Source organism: Pinus tabuliformis, chromosome J, assembly GCF_031772625.1.
Source record: "Pinus tabuliformis cultivar Carrire ecotype Pingquan chromosome J, CPIR1, whole genome shotgun sequence".
Classification (NCBI taxonomy): domain Eukaryota; kingdom Viridiplantae; phylum Streptophyta; class Pinopsida; order Pinales; family Pinaceae; genus Pinus; species Pinus tabuliformis.
The window spans coordinates 1,494,610,389-1,494,633,460 of record NC_142295.1 but is presented as its reverse complement, the minus strand read 5'-3'; the positions used below and the strand labels follow the sequence as shown (position 1 = coordinate 1,494,633,460).

Genomic DNA, 23,072 nt, shown 5'->3' with positions numbered 1-23,072 from the left:
TCCGATTCCGATAAGTATTCATGGAATTATGAATTTATTTGCGTTATAAGACAATTCGTCAAGGTTGGCCAGCAACCAAATAAACCCCACATGTGCTCAAAGTTTTAGTATAAATAGAGGTGGCCTTCAAGTCATTTCAACACACTTGGGATCTCTTCCTCTCTCTACTTGTCTTTGGGTTTTAGTAGGAGGAGAGATCCTAAGGAATAATGTTGCCTTGATCCAGAGGGCAAAAAGCTGAAACTGTCGGAAAAACCGAAACTCACTGTCGGAAAAGCGGAAATTGATTGCCGGAAAAGCCGGAACTGACTGAACAGCAGGAAAAGTCGGAAAAGCCGGAAATGCTGGAAAAGCCAGAACAGCTGGAACTGTCGGAAATGCCGGAAAAGACAGAAATGCCGGAAAAGCCAGAAATGCCGGAACTGCCAGAAAAACCGAAAATGCCAAAAATGTTGGAACTGTCGAAAAAGCCAGAATTGTCGGGACTGCTGGAACTACCGGGAACAAACAGAATTGCCGAAACTGTCGAAACTGCCAGGAACAACATGCAAGAGACAACTAGCATGCAACAACAAGCATGCCAAGGACAACAAGCATGCTAGGGACAACAAGCAAGCAAGGTGCATCCAACACATAGGTCAAGATGGCAACATGATGCAGCAATAGCACACATAATGCAGTACAGTGATGGGTACAGTCATGATTAATGAAGCATGATGAGATGCAGCACAGTGATGATGGGCGCAGCGTGGTGCAGTGCGGTGAGGTGCAGCATGATGACGAAATGCAGCGCAATGATAGGTGAAGGAGTCACCTTGGAGAATTAGTTGAAGCAGCATGTCTTCAACTGATCTCATGTATCATCTTCTTAGAGATGATCCATGCTCTTATCAAGATAAGTCAAAGTGTTGACTCCTGTTATAACGTACTATCTCTCTCTCTCTCTCTCTCTCTGTGCTGAACTATTGAAGAACATATAAGAAGAATTGATTAAGGGTTTCCCCACATTGGGGTTTGTCCCTGGCTAGCGCCACATCTTGTGTCCCCTTGTCTTGGCTTGTCTTCTGCGATTTATGTTTATGTTCTATCTGCAATTTACTCTAATGTGATTGCTAATCTGGAAAAGATATGGAGCTAACTGTGAAAATTGAAATAAATTGCTCTAAGCATAGAAAATACCTAAAATTAACATGGAATCAAAGCTGAGGTGAAGATATTGTCCAAGCAAGAGTGAAAGAGCAATCACCGAAGACAATTGGTAAAGGACAAAAGGATCAGTGGATTCCTCATCCCTCTTCAAATTCACTAAGGGTGAAGTCGAAGCAGAGAATATTATCAGAATGGCGCAACGGAATATGACCTACCTAAAGATCACTTCATTGGAAGATCAAATCTCAGGGTGGAAGGAAAGGCAGATAACCAATTCGGCCATTATGCGAGGGAGTGTCTGAACAGCAGGGACACATCACTTGATGATGATAACAATCATTCCAGGGACATCTTCAATGATCAAAGGAATGACAAGTAATGCAGGTCATCAAGGAAATGGCCGACTCTTCATAGAAAGCAAGGAACCCCAGGTATGAAGAATCAAATGTTGTTTCTGATAAGATAAAGAAGTGTTATCTTGTATTGGCCCTCTCCTTCAAATTCTTTGGGAATCTGGCTTATAGATTGTAGTGCTTCAAGGCACTTCATTGGATAGATGGGTGCACTCTCTAATTTGGTAGAGATGGAAACAATCGTGGGATTATACTTGGAGCCGATGCCACCTATCCCGGAAAGGGTGCCATTGTATTTGTATATTATGAATACCTCCTTAGTTAAGAGGGAGTGTTAGAAAATGTAACTAGGTTTCGTCTTCATTAATGTATTTGAGCCATCATGTAATGTACTTGTCAAAAGAACAAAGAAAATAACTTATATTATTGTAACAATGACTTATTAAAGCATGGGTTTCATGCTTGGGTCATCATTATTCTAGTCAAAGTCCCCGTTGTGGAATCCTAGGATTAATATTGAGTTTATAGAGTCATTGTACGTTCAAAGAGACCCTTCTTGGGCTTTTGAATCATGTAAAAAGGTTTAGTATTGTGTCAAATATAATTTATGCATCCTCCACATCAAGTTGGCCTAAGGACACCTATTCGACCTCTCTTGAAGCCTATAAATAGAAGTCGAATTCATTTGGAACATCTCATCTCAAGCTAATTCGATATCTCAAGAGAAGCTGGAGAAGTGCGAAGTAGGTCGAAGTGGGTCTAAGGAAGCTGAAGGAAGTGCGAGTTGGGTGAAGTCTAAGGAGAAGAAGAAAATCATACTTTTGGTACCTCTCTCTCTCTCTCTCTTTCGTGCCCTAGTTTAGGAGATCGAAGTCTAAGTTTCACTGCTGCTTGATGCCGGAAGTTGCTACATAGGTGAAGTTACTGGGAAAGAGGTCGAAGTTTTAGAAGGTTGACTTGGTGTGGAGGAAAGGTTTGGTCTTTGTCTAGGTTGAAGAGTCGTAAAGAATACTATTTAAGGAAGAGAATTTTGACTGGGTTTTCCCCTTGAGGGGATTTTTCACTGGCATAGTGCCTACATCTTGTGTCTCTTGTTTTGTGGCCTCCATCTTGTGTCTCTTGTTTTGTGATCTTCATACACACTTAATATGGTAATTGCTTGATGAAAGATAAGTTAATAAAGAAGTAATCGAAGCCAACATAACTCACAAGTAATTATCAAGAAAGAGGAATCAAATCCTAATTTAATCGCATTGATTTCTCACCGCCTTTGATCGAGCTCCAAAGAGGACTGTTTGCTTCTGATTTGACCAATGTTGACTTTCTCATTAGGGTTGTTGACTACAAAAAATCCCAAATTTGACAAGGCCGTTTTGACAAGTCAATTAAGACTTTTGTACTCTCTCTGTTGAACATTTGATATAATAATAAGATGAATTGATCAAAGGGTTTTCTCCATCTTGGAGTTTTTCCTTGGAATCAATTCTTATCAGTTAGGAGCTAATTCCTATAAGCTAGGACGAATTCCTAAGATTTAGGATGAGCACCTACAAATTAGAATGAATTCCTATAATTTAGGTTGAGTTCCTAAAAGTTAGGACGAGTTATGAAGCAGTGAACTAACGTGCAAAAGTGGAAGGCCTAGTTTATTGTCTTCTAGTGCGAGTTGTCTTTGGGAAAAGGACAAGTGATTGAGTCTCTAGTTCTAAAATTTAGACGAGACGAGTTGCATGGGTTAGTTAACTAAGTTAACTTATCAATCACAAAATCAGTTCCTAAAATATAATTTGCCAGATTAAGCCATTTGAATTGCTTATAAGGAGGACGAAGGCACAATTGTAATTATTCTTCATGAGCACAAGTATTTACTATTGTGTGTAAGATTGTAAGAGTGACAAGAGAAAGGAGCTTGTGTGTGAGATTCGATAGAGGAAGAATTGCCTTGGGAATGTGCTAGGAAATAGGGGCTACTTCCTAATAGCAACCCATGTGCAGGAAATAGGGGTTTATTTCCTAGGGTTTGCACAAGGATAGAGGAGCTCATCCAGGCAAGGCAAGAAGGCATAAGGATTAGGGGCCTTGTAAGGGTTTTAATCTTGGTACTAGCAGAGAAATCAAATTGACTTCTATTGAAACTAATTTGTATTGTAAGAGATCTATTGCCCATTCTTCTTCAATAATATTCTCAAGTAGAGGGTTTTCCCAGTTGGGTTCCCTAGACAATTATGTGTTGTTGAATTGTGGCTATTTATGTTCCCATTCTATTGCAAATTTTGTAGAGAAATTCTGTGTTTATTTGAGAAGAAATTATATTTCAGATTGCTCATATTAGCAAATTAGAATTTCGTGGATTTTCTCCATGGTATCAAAATTCTTGGAAAATCTCAAACTATATGAACAATGAATAGTTTAGGCACCGCAATGCCATGGACTAGATTCCTGACCAGGGCAATCTATCCAAGTGGGAATAAGGTGGACTCAAGCTTTCAGCCTCTCTAGATACCATCAAGCTTACTTGTTAACCACCAACCTAGGGGCCTAGGTGTGTATCCATGGTCAGAGATCTATGACCCACGCCACCCTCCCTACTTTGGTACCTATACATCAACACAGAGTGTCAGCCCAATGTCCTCCCAGGCAATGCTTCCCTCGCAAAGCCTCGACAAATCTCTTCCAATCTCTCATCATCAATACAATCAGCAATATTTACCAAACCAAGCATGCTTCTCAAATACTCAAACTTCTTGTTAGGAAGAGCCTTTGTTAGTATGTTTGTTACATGTTCATCTGTCGAAATATACTCCAACTTCACAATCCCATCCTGCACCAGGTTCCTAATAAAGTGGAACTCATTGTTGATATACTTCGTTCTAGAATGAAACATGGGATCTCAAAACATCTTGATACAACTTTAATTGTCACAATTAATCACAATATGACTCAGAAACTTCACGAACAAATCTGTCAGAAGCTTCCTTAACCAAACAACCTCCTTCCCTACTTTACATGCAACCACATATTCTGCCTCAACACTACTTAAAGCAACGGGATCTTGCTTCCTACTCATCCATGAAATCATATCAGCTCCTAGACTAAAACATCCTCTGGTAGTGATCCTTCCATATGTCTCATTGCCACCCCAATCAGAGTTTATATAACCAATCAACTTAACTTCCTTACTATCGTACTTTACGCAATGATGTATAGTGCCACGAATATACCTCAATATGTGTTTGTCAGCTATCCAGTGATCATGACGAGGTTCCCACTGCAACTGACTAAGATTGTTTACTACAAAATATATATCTGCCCTAGCATTTACTAGATACATTAGGGAGCCCACCAACTGATGATAGGAGGTAGGATCCACGAGACTAGAGTCAAAGCCCCTCAACTTCTTAAGATTGTTGATCATAGGAGTTGTCATCGACTTGGAATCCATCATCCCAAATTTATGTAGCAACTTGATAATGTACTTTCGTTCACCAAATATATCTCCCCAGGTTTCTGCCATACTTCTAAACCCAAGTAGTAGTGCATTAGAACTAGATCCTTTATTTCAAATTCAGTTGTCAACATCTTCTTGCATTCTTGAATTCTTCACTCCACACCTGTAATGAATAGATCATCGACGTATAGTATAATTATGACTGGCTCATTATTCACGACCTTGATGCAGAGATTTGGATCAGCGGAACTCTTTACCAACTCGATTCTAAGTAGATATGCATCCATCCTTGCATACCATGCCCTAGGTGCTTGCTTCAAACCGTATAGGGCCTTCTTAAGTCTGCAAACATGAGAGTCCTTGCTATTAAGTTCAAAGCCTTCAGGTTGTTCGATTTACACTTCCTCATCAATGGTCCCATTTAGAAATGCAATCTTTACATCCATTTAATGGATATTCCAACCCATTGTAGCAGCCAATGAAACCAGAGATCTAATGGTAGTGTACCTTGTTGTGGGCGCAAAGGTTTCTTCATAGTCAATGCCTTCCTTTTGAGAGAAGCCCCTTGTAACAAATCTGGTTTTATATTTGTCTATACTTCCATCGATAGCATGTTTGATCTTATAGATCCATTTGGAGGTGACAATTGATTTGTTGTTAGGTCTAGGAACAATTTCCCAAACCCCATTCTTCATAACGTATTGATATTCTTCCTGCATCGCTTTCTTCCAAACTTCTTGATGAGCAGCTTCCTTGAATGTAGATGGTTCGACTTCAATCAACTTCGTCATATATGCAGCATAACCAGAGTACCTTTTCAGTCTCTTTCTTTCCCTGAAGGTTCCTTTTGCAGCTGCATGTCCTTCAGCATCTTCTAATGTTGCCTTTAACCAATTTAGCATTTTCCTTGTGGTTGGGATGACCACAGATTGAATAGGCTCACTTGGTCCTTCTTCTTCATCTTGATTTGTAGAAAGGTTTTCGTGATGATCTTCTTCTTCTTCTTCAAATATTGGAACTTCTTCGTCACAGAATCAATAGGAATATCCTTTGATTTCTTATAGGCACAAATTTCATCGAATATAACATCCCTACTTACTTCGATATGTCTTCCTTCTTTAATGTAGATTCTATATGCTTTTGAAGAGAGACTATATCCAACGAATATTCCCTTGATATTTGTCGAATCCAACTTCTTTCGCTTGTCTTTTGGAGCATGGATGTATGCTGGACTTCCAAAGATTCGAAGGTGATCCACACTCGGCTTCTTTCTTGTGAATACTTCTTCGAGAGTTGTATTATTAAGACTTCTTTGAGGACTTCTATTTTGAATTTACACGATTGTCATTGCTACTTCTCCCCTTAAGAATTTTGGTAGGCCTTGATCAAAGAGCATTGCTCGAATGCCTTCTTCAATTGACCTATTCTTCCTTTCGGCCACTCCATTTTGTTCGAGATAATAGGGAACAATGAGTTCTCTCTTAATACCTTCTTCCTTATAATATGCAATCAATTCCTTAGGAGTGTATTCCCCACCATTGTCATATCTTAGAGTTTTTATATTTATTTTGGTTAGGGTTTCCACTTCGGACCTAAACCCCTTGAAATTGTCAAAGACTTCATCTTTTGTTTTGAGAAGGTAGAGCCATGTCTTTCTAGAATGGTCATTAATGAATGTCACATAGTAGAGATGCCCTCCAAGTGATTTGTCAGACATGGTCCCACATACATCAGAATGAATGAGGTCAGTATCTCTTTAAACCTAGTTTCACTATTCAAAAATGGCTTTCTTGTATACTTTCCTAAAGAGCATCCCTTGCACACTCCATGACCTAACTTCATATTGGGGATGCCATTAACCAATTAACTAAGAGAAAGAATGACCTTATAATGTAGATAGCCATATCTCCTATGCCATAGCTCAATGGGATTGATTTCCAAGTGAAACAAAGCTTGAGGAGGTGGTGTAATAATCCTATAAAGACTTCCTTCACGAATTCCAATAACCCTAGCTTTATCAATGCTAGAATCTTTTCCCCAATCCAATACTTTTCCATCAACAAAAGCAACTCTCTCCCCTTTATATTATAAACAAGAAATAGAAAGCAAATTCTTTTCAAACCTGGGACATATAGAATGTTGTTGAGGTACAGCTTCGATCCATTTTCCAGCTTCAATGATGTTGATCCCAGGTCTCTAACAGCATAGCTTGTGTTGTCACCCAATTCCATTGCATGAGAAGATGGCTCCTTTGATAGTGTATGAAGTTTATTTTCTCCTGTCATGTGTCTTGATGCTCCACTATCAATGATCCATGCATTGTCATCACCAAGAGAACCTGCAAGAGCAGCCAAGAATCCTTCATTTTTGACCTTATTGAATAAGTAGTGGATGACCTTCTTGATCCAACTTCCAACAGTGTTGATACCCATTCCTGTGTAATTCATCAAAGAGGGAGAATCCATGCCAACAAAGTGCTCTTCAACTCTTCCTGACCTTAGCTCTAATACCATGTTGAGAAATCAATGCAATTAGATTAGGGTTTGATTCCTCTTTCTTGATAATTACTTGTGAGTTATGTTGGCTTCGATTACTTCTTTATTAACTTATCTTTCATCAAGCAATTACCGTATTAAGTGTGTATGAAGATCACAAAACAAGAGACACAAGATGTAGGCACTATGCCAGGGCAAAACCCCCCTCGAGGAGAAAACCCAGTTGAAATTATCTTCCTTCAATAGTATTCTTTGAGACTCTTCAACCTAGACAAAAAGACCAGACCTTCCCTCCAGACCAAGTCAGCCTTCCAAAACTTCAACCTCTGTCCCAGTAACTTCGACTATGTAGCAACTTCCGACATCAGGCAGCAACTTTCGACATTAGGTAGCAGTGAAACTTAGCAAATTTCGATCTCCCAAACTAGGGCACGAAACAGAGAAAGAGAGGCACCAAAAGTTCGAATTTCTTCTTCTCCTTAGACTCCACCCAACTCGCACTTCCTTCAACTTCCTTAAACCCACTTCGACCTACTTCACACTTCTCCAGATCATCTTGAGAAATCGAATTAGCTTGAGATGAGATGCTCCAACTGAATTCAACTTGCTTCTATTTATAGGCTTCAAGAGAGGTTGAATAGCTGTCGTTAGGCCGACTTGATGTGGAGGATACATAAATTATATTTGACACAATACTAAACCTTTTTGCATGATTCAAAAGCCAAAGAAGGGTCTCTTTGAATGTACAATGACTCTATAAACTCAATATTAATCCTAGGAGTCCACAATGGTGACTTTGACTAAAATAATGATGACCCAAGCATGAAACCCATGCTTTAATAAGTCATTGTTACAATAATAAGAATCTTTTTCTTTATTCTTTTGACAAGTACATTACATGACTCAAATACATTATTGAAGACCGAACCTAGTTACGTTTTCTAACAAAAGGAAGTCAAACTCAAACTTTTTAAGTGGTCAAAGTCAACCCAAAACAGTCACAAAATCAACGATCAAACTTGGTCAAACTCTGTGGTCAACTCTATAGTCAACCCTGCAATTGGTCTACAGCCAAAGTCAACGAAATGCCTTGATTCTTGTGCCAATAGATGCGGCCTACCAAAAGCAAAATTCTGGCACAAATGCTGCAGTCAAAGGAGGTCAAACCACCCCTACTCAATGTTGGTCAAACCTGTAGCTATCTCTAAAATTCTTAGCCATGTAATCTACCCTAAAATTCGTCCTTCTTGCCAAACATGTGAGAGAAAAGATATGCCCAATAAGTTGTATGAACCAATCAAAGAAGGAGAGAGAAGAACGCGTGTGATGAGATGATGTCAAATGAGGTTTGAGGTCTCTTATATTTATACAAGTTGTTGAGGGTGAAGTGACAAGTTTCTTGGACTTCATGAACCTACATGATGATGTGGCCGACCTTGACAATTTGCACATGTGTGGGCATAAATTCAAAAACACACTTCTGCTTATCCAAATTTGATGATATTTAGATCAATTTTGGTCCTCTCAAAAAGCAGAATTCAATGCAATCATCATCTCCATCAAATGAGTTATCAGAAGTGGAATTTGGCCCTAGTTGCCAATTTTAACACATCGTGTCACGTGTCGAATACTCATTTGTGTGTCCTACATGTCCGTGTCCCCGTGTCAGGTGACTTAGGTGAGTAGGTATGGTGAGATGCCATGGCAGAGGATTATAGCTCCATGCCAAGGAAGGATCTTTGGAAATGATGTCAAGATTGATAGGGAACTCAATGATTCATTCCAAGTCATCATACAAGGTGAACCATTTAACTAATGGCAACGTCAAGATGCACAAGGCCAAGTTTGTACGAGAGGGTTCCCCCTAAACGACAAAGTAGGCTATGAGGAGACCTTTACCCCAATTATGAGGTATACTTCCTTCAATGTTAGAACTTAGCATCAATATTTGGTTTGCCTTTATATACAATGGATATTGATATAGTTTTTTATGTTGTGATTGAGGAAGAAGTATACATTAATCAACCAAGACGTTTTGAGGTGCATGGGTGCCATGCCCATGCGTACAAGTTGAAGTAAGCACAATATTCCTAATACTCACTAATTGTAAGTATGTACAAAGCTTGGACATCAAGACTACTACAAATCCTAAATTGTATTATCTATTTGATAAATACAATCGTCTTATCTTAGGGGTGTATGTAGATGACCTACTATTAACATGTAGTTTAGATAAGCTCATTGCATGGTGCAAAAAGATACTAGAAAGGGAATTTGACAAGAAAGAAATAAGCCTAATGCATTATTTTTGGGATCAAGAGGTTTGGCCAAGGTCCCAACTCGGATGTTATTTGTTCACTTACATTCAGGTTTGGTAGATCCTTGTCCATACAGTGAGTTGATCGGTTTCCTTATTATATAATGAATAGCATCCCTAATATTCGTTTAGTAGTGAACACATTGAGCCAGTTCATGATTGAACCCCAATAAATTATTTGGAAGGCCACAAAACATGTGCTTCAATACTTGAAGGGCACAATTCAATATGGTCTAAGGTATGAGAGAGAGTGATTTATTGTTGATGGGTCTGTTGATTCTCACTTAGCAGGAGATGCGGGTCGTAAGCTAAGTCACCAGATTCGGCGAATTTCAACGATTAAATTCGAAATTCGACGAATTTTAAGCAGAAACGAATATATTCGTTCGAGTTCGCCGAAGTTCGATTAAATTTGCTTGATGTTCGATGAAATTCGTTTCAATTCGTTTTTTTGCGCGTTTTAGCCCACGGGTTTTATTGCTCGTCCGGTTTCATTGTTGCATTGTTTGGTTGTGCGAACGTCGAAGGGTTTCATTTCATTGCGGTCCAGACTCCAAACTCATAGCAAACAGTCCAGTCTACACTCTACAACTGCAGCCTGTCGGAGGGTTTCATAACTTTCATTTCAGTGACCAGTCTGCCCGACGCGTCTCAGCTGCCGATGCGTATCACGATTCACAAGGCCTCAACGTTCAGGTAGGAGTCGTAACTGTAGTCTGTAACTCGTAGAAGTCATTCATATGCCGAGACTGTATGATCCTCTCCATTGTAGTCTGTAGATACACCAAGACTGTGAGATCAAGACTGTGACTATGTATATATATTAATATAAGCCGAGACAGTGTATGACTGAGGTTCTTCGTATGCATACCGAGACTCTAACTTCCAAGACAGTAGTCACTGAAATTGAGAAGAGACCTTTGTCACGAGACTGTTAAACTTATATTTCACTGTGATCATCACCAAAGATAGCAGAGGTATCCGAAGTCCTTTTTCCCACAAAAAATCACAGAGAAACCCGAGATTATGTGTCACTATGCTTGCCCGAGATTTCAGAGATCTTAAGCGATGATGTTACTGTGCTGACTCATCATGTCGAATGTAGGGGGCTTCAACTTTTAACTTATGGTTTGTGCTATTTGTCTTCCACATCATGATTTAGTTACATGGTGAAGGCAATTGATCTCCTGAAAATGCCAGGATATAAGCTATAATGTGCATGAACTGCACTTCAAAAATCAGCCATATAGTGGCTTGGTCCAAAAAACCTGTCTGGAAAAAATGACTGTTAAGTCCTGTGAGCAACCATTCATAATTGTTCAAAAAATAAAATACATCCGAATAAAACTGGTATATATAAATAGTATCCATCCATAGTACATGCCGATAAAGAAAAAAGTGTTGATAAGAACATTTAGCAGTATAACTGTGCCATCAAAACAGCAGCCAATATAGTAGGTGTTCAGGAATCAAGGTTCTGTGTGTACACCCTCTATGAAGGATCAGTGGTGTATGATATAAGTTTGTAAGGTGCACCGTGCACCTTGGCTGTTAAACACTTTAGTAGTGAACACTGAACACTTGGTTGTCAAACCTATTAAACTTTTCGCTGTTAAAACTTAAAAGTTGTATCAATATGTAGACTGTGGACTGTTCCAATCAAAACATTTTTATAATTCTATTGTTTGGTGGGAGAAGTATCCTTAGTCCAGTTTGTCATTATCTGACAAATTTTCTTGAATAAGAGATTTACAGAAATCAAGGATAGAGTCAGCATCTGTCTTAATTGTCATGGAATTAAGACACCTGTTTTTACCTGCCCTTAATTAAAATTTAAAACAGATATAAATCCTAGCAGTAAACCATGAAGTGAGCCCTCAGCCAATAATGGGAGCAATTAATTATCATGGAACTAGAAGTTGAACTGTTCGTTTTGTTTCTTTTCTTGCCTTCAGCAGCATTTATATTTACATAAATCTTGTAACTTATTTCGACTTGGTTCCAAACTGGAAGTCACATAAAACAAAATTGTGATGTCTGGCCTGTGTAAGAAAATAAAAAGCTACAGCCTACAGCAGTACACTGTTTTGAATCACTTTTGTATGGCCTGTGTAAGAAAACTGTTTTGAATCACTTTTCCTTTTTCTAAATTCTAACTAACGAAAATGTAATTTCAAAAAAAATTGCAAACATTTCAGACTTTCAATGGCACCCCCAAAGTCAACTGTTGTAGCTTGGAATTTTGTCCAAGAAGATGGTTTTAATCTTTCATGTCAGCTGTGTGGACATAATTTCACTGGCACTTTGACTAGAGCAGTGGATCACCTTCTCGGTATTAGCAATGGAAGTGGAGGTGGTGTTGAAGCCTGCACTAAGATCACCGATGAACAAAAAGCCACAGTGCAGAAAGACCATTCCAATTCACAGATGCAAAAGCAAAAAAGGGTAAATAAGAGGCAGCGAATTGAGAGGGAGATTGCCATGTCTTCCTCCAACACCATTAATTCAGTTTCAAACATTGGTGGATCAAGTTCTACTCAAGCAAAAACAGGTGGAACGAAAACATTAAATCAATTCTGGAAACCTGTTGAGAAACAAGATGTTGATGATGTTGTTGCTGAGTATTTTTATGCATGTGCAATTCCCTTTAATGTGGCGAGGAGTCCATATTTTAAAAATGTAATTAAAAAGGCCATTGATTTTGGGAAGGGCTATGTTCCTCCTGGATCTGAAGCTTTAAGGACAACTTTGCTAAAGAGAGCGGAAGACAAAGTGACACGAAAGTTCGCTGATATTAAAGAGTCTTGGAAGCTTACAGGATGCACAATTTTGAGTGATGGTTGGTCAAATTTGTGTCATCGCCCATTGATCAATGTGCTTGTTTATTGTCCTCAAGGGTTAATTTTCTTGAAGGCAATAAATGCAATGGATCAAGTGAAGACATCAGAATTTATTTTTGGAATTTTGGATGAAGCGATTCAAGAGGTTGGGGTGGAAAGTGTTGTCCATGTTGTTACAGATAATGCATCAAATTGTGTTGGTGCAGGGAAGCTGATTATGGAAAAATATAATCAGATTTATTGGACTCCTTGTGCAGCTCATTGCTTGGATTTAATGTTGCATGACTTAGCCAAATTTCCTTGGGTCAATGAAACAATCCGAAGAGCCAAAACAATTTCAAACTTCATCATCAACCATCGTCTCACTTTGAGCATATACAGAAAGAATGCATCAAAAGAGTTGTTGAGGCCTTGTGATACAAGGTTTTCCACTTTTTATATTACTCTGAAAAGAGTTGTTGAGGAAAAAGCAAGCCTAAGAGCTGTTTTTTGCAACACTGGGTGGGAGAGATCAACCCTCTCAAAAGAAACTATGGGGAAAAATGTTGAACAAATAGTGCTCAATAATGGCTTTTGGGAAAATGCAAACAAGGTTTTAAAAATTTGTGGCCCAATTGTTAATGTGCTCCGCATGGTTGATGGTGACAAACCTTGTATGGGTTTTGTTTATGAAAGCCTTGATCGTTGCAAAGAGGCCATTGCAACTGCTTTTAATAATGTGGAAGCTGATTACAAGGAGATATGGGATTTAATTGATTATAGATGGAAGATGATGCATAGTCCATTACATGCAGCAGCATGCTATTTGGACCCTAGATTGTTTGGGTTACCAAGACATAGGGATGAAGAAATCATGAATGGACTTATCCAGTGTATTGAGAAGCTAAATCCAGATCCAGAGATTGCAGGTTTGATCAAAAGTCAGTTGAGGGCATACAGGTTAGAAGAAGGGTTATTTGGAACAAAATCAGCAAAGTATGATAGGAGCAGAAGTGATCCAACGCTATGGTGGGAATTTTATGGTTCAGGGGCACCAGAATTGCAAAACTTTGCAATTCGTATCTTAAGCCAGGGAACAAGTGCATCAGCATGTGAAAGGAATTGGAGTTCCTTTGACCACATTCATTCCAAAAAAAGAAATAGATTGTCATCTGGAAGATTAGAAGATCTTGTTTATGTTCGTAGTAACTTGCAGTTGGCATTGAAGAATGTGGCTAAAGAGTCATCCAATTCTTCTATTCCGTGGATCGATCCTGTTCCAAATGCAACAATGGATGATGCTGATTTGTACAATGATAGTGACATAAACACTGACAGGGAATTCACTGATGAATCTAGTGCTGAAGCATCTAGCGGATTCACAGCTCATACTGCTCTTGATGACACAAAACTTTTTGATATAACAAGTGGGCAACAGGAACATCAAGAATAAAACTGGTGTTCCTGTTTTAGATTTCTAGTTTAGTTTTTGCATGAACAATTTTCTAAAACTGCCAAGCTACTTTAAAGTTTAAACAGTCTTTTGCATGTGAAATAGAGTTACCTTTATGCAGTTCTGTTTGGTTTTTTCTGATTCTGATTTTGCTGCTATGCAGCTATGTCACTGCTTTATTTTTCATGTCAGCACAAAAGCTTTTTCTTGGGAAATGCACAGTGAGGAAAGCATACATCTGTCAGACGGTTTTGTATCTTATAAATTATAATGCAGAGTTTTTCATTGAACTGCCAAAAGAATATCTATTTGTATGTGTTAGTGGATGTATCATGTGTCATATTTAAACCAATATAAGTGATTTTTTTTGGCCTTTGCTGTCTTGTACTTGTTCCAGCATAAGAACAGTAACTCCATCTTTAGTCAACAGGGGTTTGAAAGGACAATGAAAATGCTTTAAAACTGTTTTTGTATATTTTTTATGCCAATCTATCTTTAAAAGATTGAAGTGCTTTTGATAAATAAATTGCTTTCTTTGAGCGATCTTTCATACTCGAATTTCAGACTTTCAGTTTTGTCTCTATCAGAATTCTTTAGGTTGTATGTCTGATTTATCATTTTCTTTTATGTGGTCATAAATTGTAAGAAATGTCCCAAAGTCACAATTATTTTGAAGATTCATAAGGCAAGAATTTACACAACTGCAAATTTAGGAGCATAAGCCCATGCAGCAGATCCAGAAATTTTGAAATGTGAAATAGGATGTTTGCTGCCATACCATTTCTCATATGGAGTCTAGCCTCTGTTCTCTTGCTAAGCCAAAAATTTATTTGAATTTGACTTTAAATTGATTTTATATATATATATACATTTTTTTTCGAATTTCTATATGTCGAATTTTGTCGACAAAATTTTAGTTCCCGAACTTTATTTGAATTTCATGGTCACCAAACTCGAACTCGAACACGAACCTGGTGACTTAGGTTGTAAGAAGAGTACTTCAAGGTGTTGCTTCAGTTTGAGTTCACAATTCCATCTTTATAGCATCTCGTCTAATTTTAATGAGTTATGTTTATGCCATTTCCAAAATTAGAATATATTATCTTTTCTTAAGTTGGCAAAAAGTGTTTTTATAAAACAAGACTTGATATATTTGGAAAGCGCTTTCTTTAAAGCACTGTTTTCAACTTTCTAGGAATAGAGCTGTGGAGTTCATTGCATATGTCTGGGCTAGGAGGGGGCAGATCCCAAGAAGGATCCAATGTCTTTGGGGTGTATTTCCTTCTTTAGTGCACCTTTTCATGCAGGCTGGACGCTAACTTGATTCTAGCCCATGACCATCAGCTTCAGTTATAAAGCTAGGGCATGGGAGTGGAGTTGTTCATTCAGTTTTGTGTGAGCTTCAGGTAGTGCAGCAATATTCTGAGTTTTCTGTAGCAGATTTCTTTGTGTGTGTTAATAAAAGGGCAGTAGCAGGTTTGACAGTCAGTTCCACTTTTGCTGTTCATACTTTTTCAGAGTTACGTGTTTCAGTTTCTGAGCATCAATCAGGTTGCAGTTTTGATGGTAGTTAAAACTATCTAGCTGTTCAATTTTTAAGTTTGTGCAGTAAACTGTTACCGTGAGCTGAAAATTTTAACTTAAAAGTTTTCTGTATCTAAAACAGAATTCTACTGGATCTGCTGCTGCCACTGCTTCCTGTGAGGATACATGCTGAACAACTGAAGGTCACAAATTCTGACATCATTACCACCACTTCACTCCACTGTAGCCTCATCCCATCAACTCTCTCTAATACATGTTGTCACTCTACACCACTGGGCTACATAATGCCACCTCCACCAGATCACCTAGGTTTTACTGAAAAATAACATTTTCCATAAAAAAGGTGTATTATCTTTTGGTTCATGTTGAATGAAAATGCTTCAGTTAATTGGTCATGCACCTTGCAGATAATGTGAATGCTCTATATTAAAATTTAATATGGATTTGTAGCGAATAACTGGTGAAGTTTGTATGAAATCACAAGTACACACATTTATACTCATAAGTTATGAGGGTCTCTACAATGTTTCTGGATAAGAACCATCTGCGGGCATTACCAACAGTGCATTAAGTGGTTATTCTGGTGTTAATTGGATTTATCTTAGGTGGCTGGGAGGAATGATTGTTATCCTCCCCACCTAGGTTCAATTCCCACAAGTGACATGTCAAGCTCATGTTCAGTATATTGTTGTAACGGCTTTGAGCCTTGTTGTTGTACAGCCTTGAGCCCTGAGGAATATCTTATCCTTGTCTACAGGCTGAAGAGCGGGGTGGTTGGTTACATCGGAAAAAAAAGTGGTTATTCTGGTGCATTTTACTAGCACTGAACTATATGTATCACTCAAAGTGGCACATAAACATGTCTTCAAAATCCTATAGTTCATGCCATGTGGTCAAAACGGTGTTCATTCAAATTCGGGTGGTAGCAGAAGGAATATTAGAATCTTCAATATCAACCATTTCCATGTGCAGGTTACGCATGTACCATGAAGCAGGATATGCCTTGGAGTCTCAATTTATAAACCATTTTGCCAAAGAAGCTTATAGCTTGAATGATTAAAGCACTGCTCTTAAATCATCACACATGATAGTAATAAGTTCAGAAGTCCATAGATATTTGCTGCAGGTCTGAGTGATGGTGTCCAATGCCCTTGAAGCAGACACCCTAGCATAGGAAATGGAGTCTCAACCACAAAAAGAATCAAACCATCGGTGAATTTGACAGCTGAGAAACATTTACTAACGGGGCATTCTAAGTTAGACGGAGAGCCCATTCCCTGGAATATTGAGTCTTGGCCATACTGTAGAATAAAACTCTTTCATTCAGTCATGTACAAGTTGTACACCTTTCAAAGCAGAAGTTAGTATGAAAGAAATTTAGCTGATTTGTAAAAATACAGAAGTGTCAATGGTTTAAGTTTGCAGCCTCGGGCTTGGTTTTTATCCAGCTTTATTATATGTGTTACAAAATTTTGAGTGTGTGCTGTAAGGATGTGTGCATTGACCAAGACTTCCATTGCCTATTTGTACCAAAACATTTAAAGAGCAGTCGCAAATAACCTGAACACCAGGGCTGTCAGAGGCGATGAGAATTAACAATCCTTTCTCCATCTCGTAAGGCATACTTGATTTGGAGCCTCCAAGCAAAGTTTTAGCATTTTGTACAGCAGGAGGAGAATATGTTGCAACCAAGACTGATGATGACACCTCGTTTGCTGGTAAAGGCAAGTCATCAAGCAATGAATTGAACACACTGCCAAAGTAAATTACATCATCAGTCTCAAAACAGACCAAGCAGAAGAATGAATTAAGTCTAGGATAGAGAAATAAAATGCTAGTACTTTATTTTTTTTAACAAACAGTATTTATGACCATTTTGCAGAAGTTGGTATCTGAACTGAATTAGAATACAATATCTCGTAATACATACATTTTAAATAGAAAGAACAAAGTCCTTTAAGAACCTGCTCTTAACTTTTATCTGATTTTAAATGACAGTTCGAAATGCCCCTCAACCTAGGCATTAATGTCATAATAAAACACAAGCTATGAACTTCTATTGCGACCTCATTTTCGGCATCTTATTTCGGTTCAGACATTATATTGTCAATCTAACTCTGAAATGTTATCCAGAAAAACATTGAAGCATATCTAGCGAACCAGACTTATCTTGTAACTGATCCCTGGGATGTGAATTTTGAAAATACTAGAAGAAGCTTGGCTCCAAAAATAACAGTTCTACAATTAGGCCCAACAATGTGTTAATAAGAAAATTAGATTAAAGCTAGCCTTCCAATCTTGGTATCTGAACTTAATTAGGATAAATATAATGTATCTGATTAGACATAAATTTAAGGTACAAACCACAAATTTCTCAAAGTACTCAAATTTATTTTTCTTTACTTTAAATGGCAGTGTAAACTGACCCTAAATATAGGCAGGCTATTATCATTTTAGTATGATGTTAAATTATGAAGATCTTCTATTGTGACCAAGTTTTCTGAATTTCCTTCAGCTCAAGCACTGGAATTTGTCAAGCAAGAAATAAAATTACAGCTAGCAAAAAGAGTTCAGGCTTCTGATTGAATTGTAGGGCATGAATTTTGACAATAGTCACAGAAATTCAGACCAGATAATAATAATGTTATAACCAAGATCAAGTGAAAGTGACTTTATAAGTGGTAAAGTCGGTGTTAAATTATAAAGTGAAAAGTGACTTTAGACATAAAGTACAATGTAGGTACTTTATTTAATGGGTGAGTTAAAAAATAGAAAGTGAGAATTAAATGCACATTTATTCTCATCTCTTGATCTAAATGAATCTGAGCCCAAAAGTCATTTAGGGAAACAAAGGGGGAAAAAAAAGAGACTGGATTCATTCTTTATGAGCAGATTGGAAAAAGGAGGCTAAGAGCTGGAGAAAAGTTATGAAAGGGAAATTTGTTGCAACAAGCTAAAGAAGTGATTTCTGGGAAAAGCTGGACACAGAAATCGAGACATAGAAGACAGCAGAAGGTACAATACAAACAACATTTAATGCTGTGAGCTGCACGCCGTTCGAGAGAAATTTTTGAATACAAAATTTTGAAAGAAAAAAACTGCACAGTTCATACAGCGGTACAAAAATCTGTACAGCGGAAAAAGGAGGCTGAGAGCTGGAAAAAAGTTATGAAAGAAAAATTTGTTGCAACAAGCTGAAGAAGTGATTTCTGGGAAAAGCTGGACACAGAAATCGAGACATAGAAGACAGCAGAAGGTACAATACAAACAACATTTAATGCTGTGAGCTGCACGCCGTTCGAGAGAAATTTTTGAAAACAAAATTGTGAAAGAAAAAAAACTGCACAGTTCGTACAGTGGTACAAAAATCTGTACAGCTCGTACGAAATTTTTACAATAAAGTTTGTACGGTTTATATTCGTACAGTACATATTTTCAGCTTCAAGTGGGCACGGAAATCAAGGTAAAGTGGGCACAGTTTTCAAGGAGTTTTGGGCTAAAGAGATAAGTTGTATTTTGATGTTTTTGTTTTGTCTACAAATGTATTTTTCCTGAACTTGAAAGATAAATAAATTTGAAGAGCTCTCTAACAGGGTTTCCCCGGAGAAGATTGAAGGGATTTTGCTTGGATCTAAGTTGACCAAAAATCAGTGTGTATTTTTTGTGTGTTGCTGATCTGTTTATGTCCATATTTATTTTCAGCATATGTTGACAGTCCCATGTTTTAATCTAAATATTTCATTTCCAAAATTCTATATGTTGAATGCATGTTTATAAGAAAGGGCATTTAACTAAATGGGAGTCATAAGGTGAAATTAAAACCGGGTTGGGATTGCAGAAAACCTTTTTTTAGTCATTAAATTTCAATATGGTATCAGAGTTACAGGCTGGAAATTGCAGTGTGAACAGCAAACTAATATTTTGGGACAGCAAGGTGAACTTTCACACAGACTGAACTTTTGGGACAGCAAGGTGTGTTCGAAATTCATTTCTCTATTTTCTTGAATTTGTAAATTTTGGACAGCAGTCATGGCCATGTTCTTAAGGGTAGAGGACAGAACTGGATGGGATATCCAACTATGTCGTTTGGAAGGACGGAATTCAGACGATGTTTGAGGAGGCAGTAGTTTGGGACATAGTGCGGCAAGTGGTTGTACATTCCACTGCAAAGGCAAAAAGGATTTTGTTGGGCAGTCTGAAGGATCATGTGGTTCCTCGGGTGAGAGAAAACACATGCATATCAGATGTGGGCAGCTCTAACCACTCTCTATCAGAGTACCAATGGGAGCAAGAAGATGGTACTCAAAGAACAATTGAAGAACATTAGAATGACAAAGGCTAAAAGTGTAATTCATTATCTTGGCAGGGTCAAACAGGTAAGTGATGATTTGACTGCTATTGGTGGAGTAGTTGCACCCACAAAGTTAGTCAGGATAGTTGTAGCAGGACTTGCTAAGTCTTGGGAGGTCTTTGGAGATTTTGTTACCTCTAGGGAGAATCTTCCCAATTGCAACAGATTCTGGGATGATTGTGTGCAGCATGAGATATGGAAGACTGGCAATGGTGGGGTGAAGATAGCAGATGAGGAAGATGTAGCCTTGACAACCAGGGGGAAGAACAAAGGGAAGGCCAAGAAAGGGGCCTCATCAGATGGGGCTAAGGGAAAGGAGAAGAAGAAGAGGAAAGATACGAATATGTCCAAAGTCAAATGTTGGGCATGTTAGAAGATGGGACACTATGCTGCTACGTGTCCTAAGAGGAAGAACAAGGGGAAGAAGGGTACTGCAGCTTCATCAAAGGTGGGGTAGTTTGCTTCACAGTTTGAACAGGACTTTGCATTTATTACTTCTACATCTAGTAAGGGTATATCATCTGATGTGTGGTACATAGACAACAAGGCTTCCCGCCAAATGACAGGTGCGCAGGAATTCTTTTCAGAGCTTGCAGAGAGGGCAATTGATAGTGAGATTGTACTAGGAAATGACCGCACTGTGAGAGTTGTTGGTGTGGGCACTGTGACCTTTGAGAGGGAGTCCTTGCCTCCTTTGAAGGTCATGGATGTTTTGTATGTTTTGGGGATGAAGAAGAACTTGATTTCAGTGTCTGCTGTGGAGGAGAAGGGGTTTGACGTTACTTTCTCAGGAGGCCAGGTATTGATGCATCCCAGGGGAGCTTCCATCACTTCGGCCAAAGTGATTGGAGTCCGCTCTGGGAAACTATACAGGTTCAGTTTTCAGTCAACAGGAGCATTGGTGAGTAGCACATCTAGTAGCACTCACACTGGTACCACCAGCAATAGAGATTTGTGCAAGTTATGGCACCAGAGGATGGCGCATATGCATCATGGAGCTTTGAGAGTACAGAGGGAGATCACTACTGGAGTTCCTGATTTCAGTGTCGAGCATTATGAGGTCTGCAGAGGGTGTGCTTTGCTCAAGTACACCAAGTTACCATTCCCAGCCAGCGACAGCAGATCTACAGGTATACTAAACTTGATTCATAATGATGTTAGTGGTCGTATGTCTCATGTGTCTTTGGGTGGTGATGAGTATTATGTTATATTCATTGATGACTACTCTAGGAGGACTTGGATATATTTCCTGAAGACCAAGTTGAGGTCTTCAGTTGCTCTAAAGAGTTCAAAGCTCTTGTGGAAAAGCAAACAGGTAGGAAGATTCGGATCTTGAGGTCAGACAATGCTGGTGAGTACACTGGTGGTGGGTTTTCTGACTTTTGTGCACAGGAGGGCATTAGGAGAGATTTCACGGTTCCTTACAACCCCCAGCAGAATGGGGTGTCTGAAAGGAAGAACAGAGCTATTGTTGGGGGATTCATGATTAGGGGTTGCCTTTGTTTTTGTGGGTTGAGGCTTGCAATACTGTTGTTTATCTTCAAAACAAGAGTCCTCATAGAGTATTGGGGAATATGACTCTGGTGGAGCCTTTCACTAGAGAGAAGCCTCATGTGGGACATCTTCGTATCTTTGGATGTCTCACATATTCTTATATCCCCAAGGAGCAGAGGACGAAGCTAGAACCCATGGCAGAGAAGCGTATCTTTATGGGTTACAACGAGACTTCGAAGGCCTATCAGATTTTCATTCCTTCTAAACGACGAGTGGTGATTAGGAGGGATGTGAAGTTCGAAGAGCAGAGCGCCTATCGGAGATCATGGGCATATGATGAGAGAGAGTCACAGACTTCTCCTCAGCAGGGAGGTCAAGTATAGGGAGCAGGACCTCAGGGTTTTGAATCGACTTGTATAGGAGGTACTTCAGTGCCAGTGACATCTAGGGCACCAATGGCGAGTTCATCGAGCACTTCTTTAGGGAGTCCACTAGTTCAGAGTTCACATGGCACCTCAACTAACACAGGCACAAGTGCCAGTACAGGTTCTTCGAGGACAAGTGTTGGTACAGGCACACCAGGGTCAGTTGGCAGACCTTCGAATTCACCAGACTAGGGGCAGAGAATGAGGTTCCCTATGGGGAAGCTTCTTTAGGGAAGAGGAGTCCCAAGTGGCTTCAAGACACCTTGAAGGAAGCGGAGTTCGTTGGTCCTCCGAAGAGGGTGAATAGGGAGAGTGTGCCAACTGAGCGGTTTTGTAGTTATGTAACCAAGGCTAACAGCATTGTTGACTCTAAGCCTACTAGCTATGAGGAGGCTGCCATCTAGGAGGTATGGAGAGAGGCTATGGTGGGAGTATGCCTCTATCATTAAGAAAAATGTCTGGGAAGTGGTTCCTAAGCCTGAGGGCAAGTCACTTGTGACTTCCGGGTGGCTCTACAAGATCAAGCATGATGTGGATGGCAGCATTGAGAAATTTAAGGCGAGGTCTGTGGCTAGAGGGTTCTCAAAGATAGAGGGAGTTGACTATGATGAGACCTTCGCTCCCGTAGCTCGATACACTTCTATCTGGTCCCTTATTTCTATTGCTGCAGAAATGGGTTGGCAGATCCATCAAATGGATGTGAAGACCCCATTTCTAAACGGTTATAGAGGAAGAGGTGTAAGTTGAGCAGCCACAGGGATTTGAGGTGCTTGGGCGGGAGACCAATGTATCCCAGTTGAGGCAAGCACTCTACGAACTTAAGCAAGCTTCGAGAGCTTGGTATTCGAGGATTGATACTTAGTTGCAGCAGATGGGTTTCACAGAGAGTGATGCAAATCTGAACCTATACTACATTGTTGTAGGGGATGATCCGCTCATTCTTGTGATGTATGTTGATGACTTGTTCATTACTGGGGTAGAGGGACTGATTAGTGGTTGCAAGGAGGATCTTGCTACGGAGTTCGAGATGAAGGACATTGGGCTAATGCATTACTTTTTGGTGCTTGAGGTGTGGCAAGAGGAGGGGCATATCTTTCTGAGGCAGGGGCAGTATGCTGTGGAGGTCTTAAGCAGATTTCACATGGTAGACTATAGACCCATGTCTACACCTGTGATCACCAACTACAAGAAGCTTCATGCTTCAGATTCTAGTTTGGTGGATC

General features: G+C 39.2%; 1 protein-coding gene across 1 annotated transcript in view; it reads right to left on the bottom strand.

The window, feature by feature from the left end:
• Window positions 1-23,072, bottom strand: part of LOC149233081 (RING/U-box superfamily protein) — a 142,972-nt gene that overhangs the window by 105,609 nt on the left and 14,291 nt on the right. Inside the window, exon 3 of the mRNA XM_089379686.1 lies at window positions 17,140-17,332. Within this exon, the coding sequence (XP_089235812.1) occupies window positions 17,140-17,332 (193 nt within the window). The remainder of the gene's footprint in view (window positions 1-17,139; window positions 17,333-23,072) is intronic.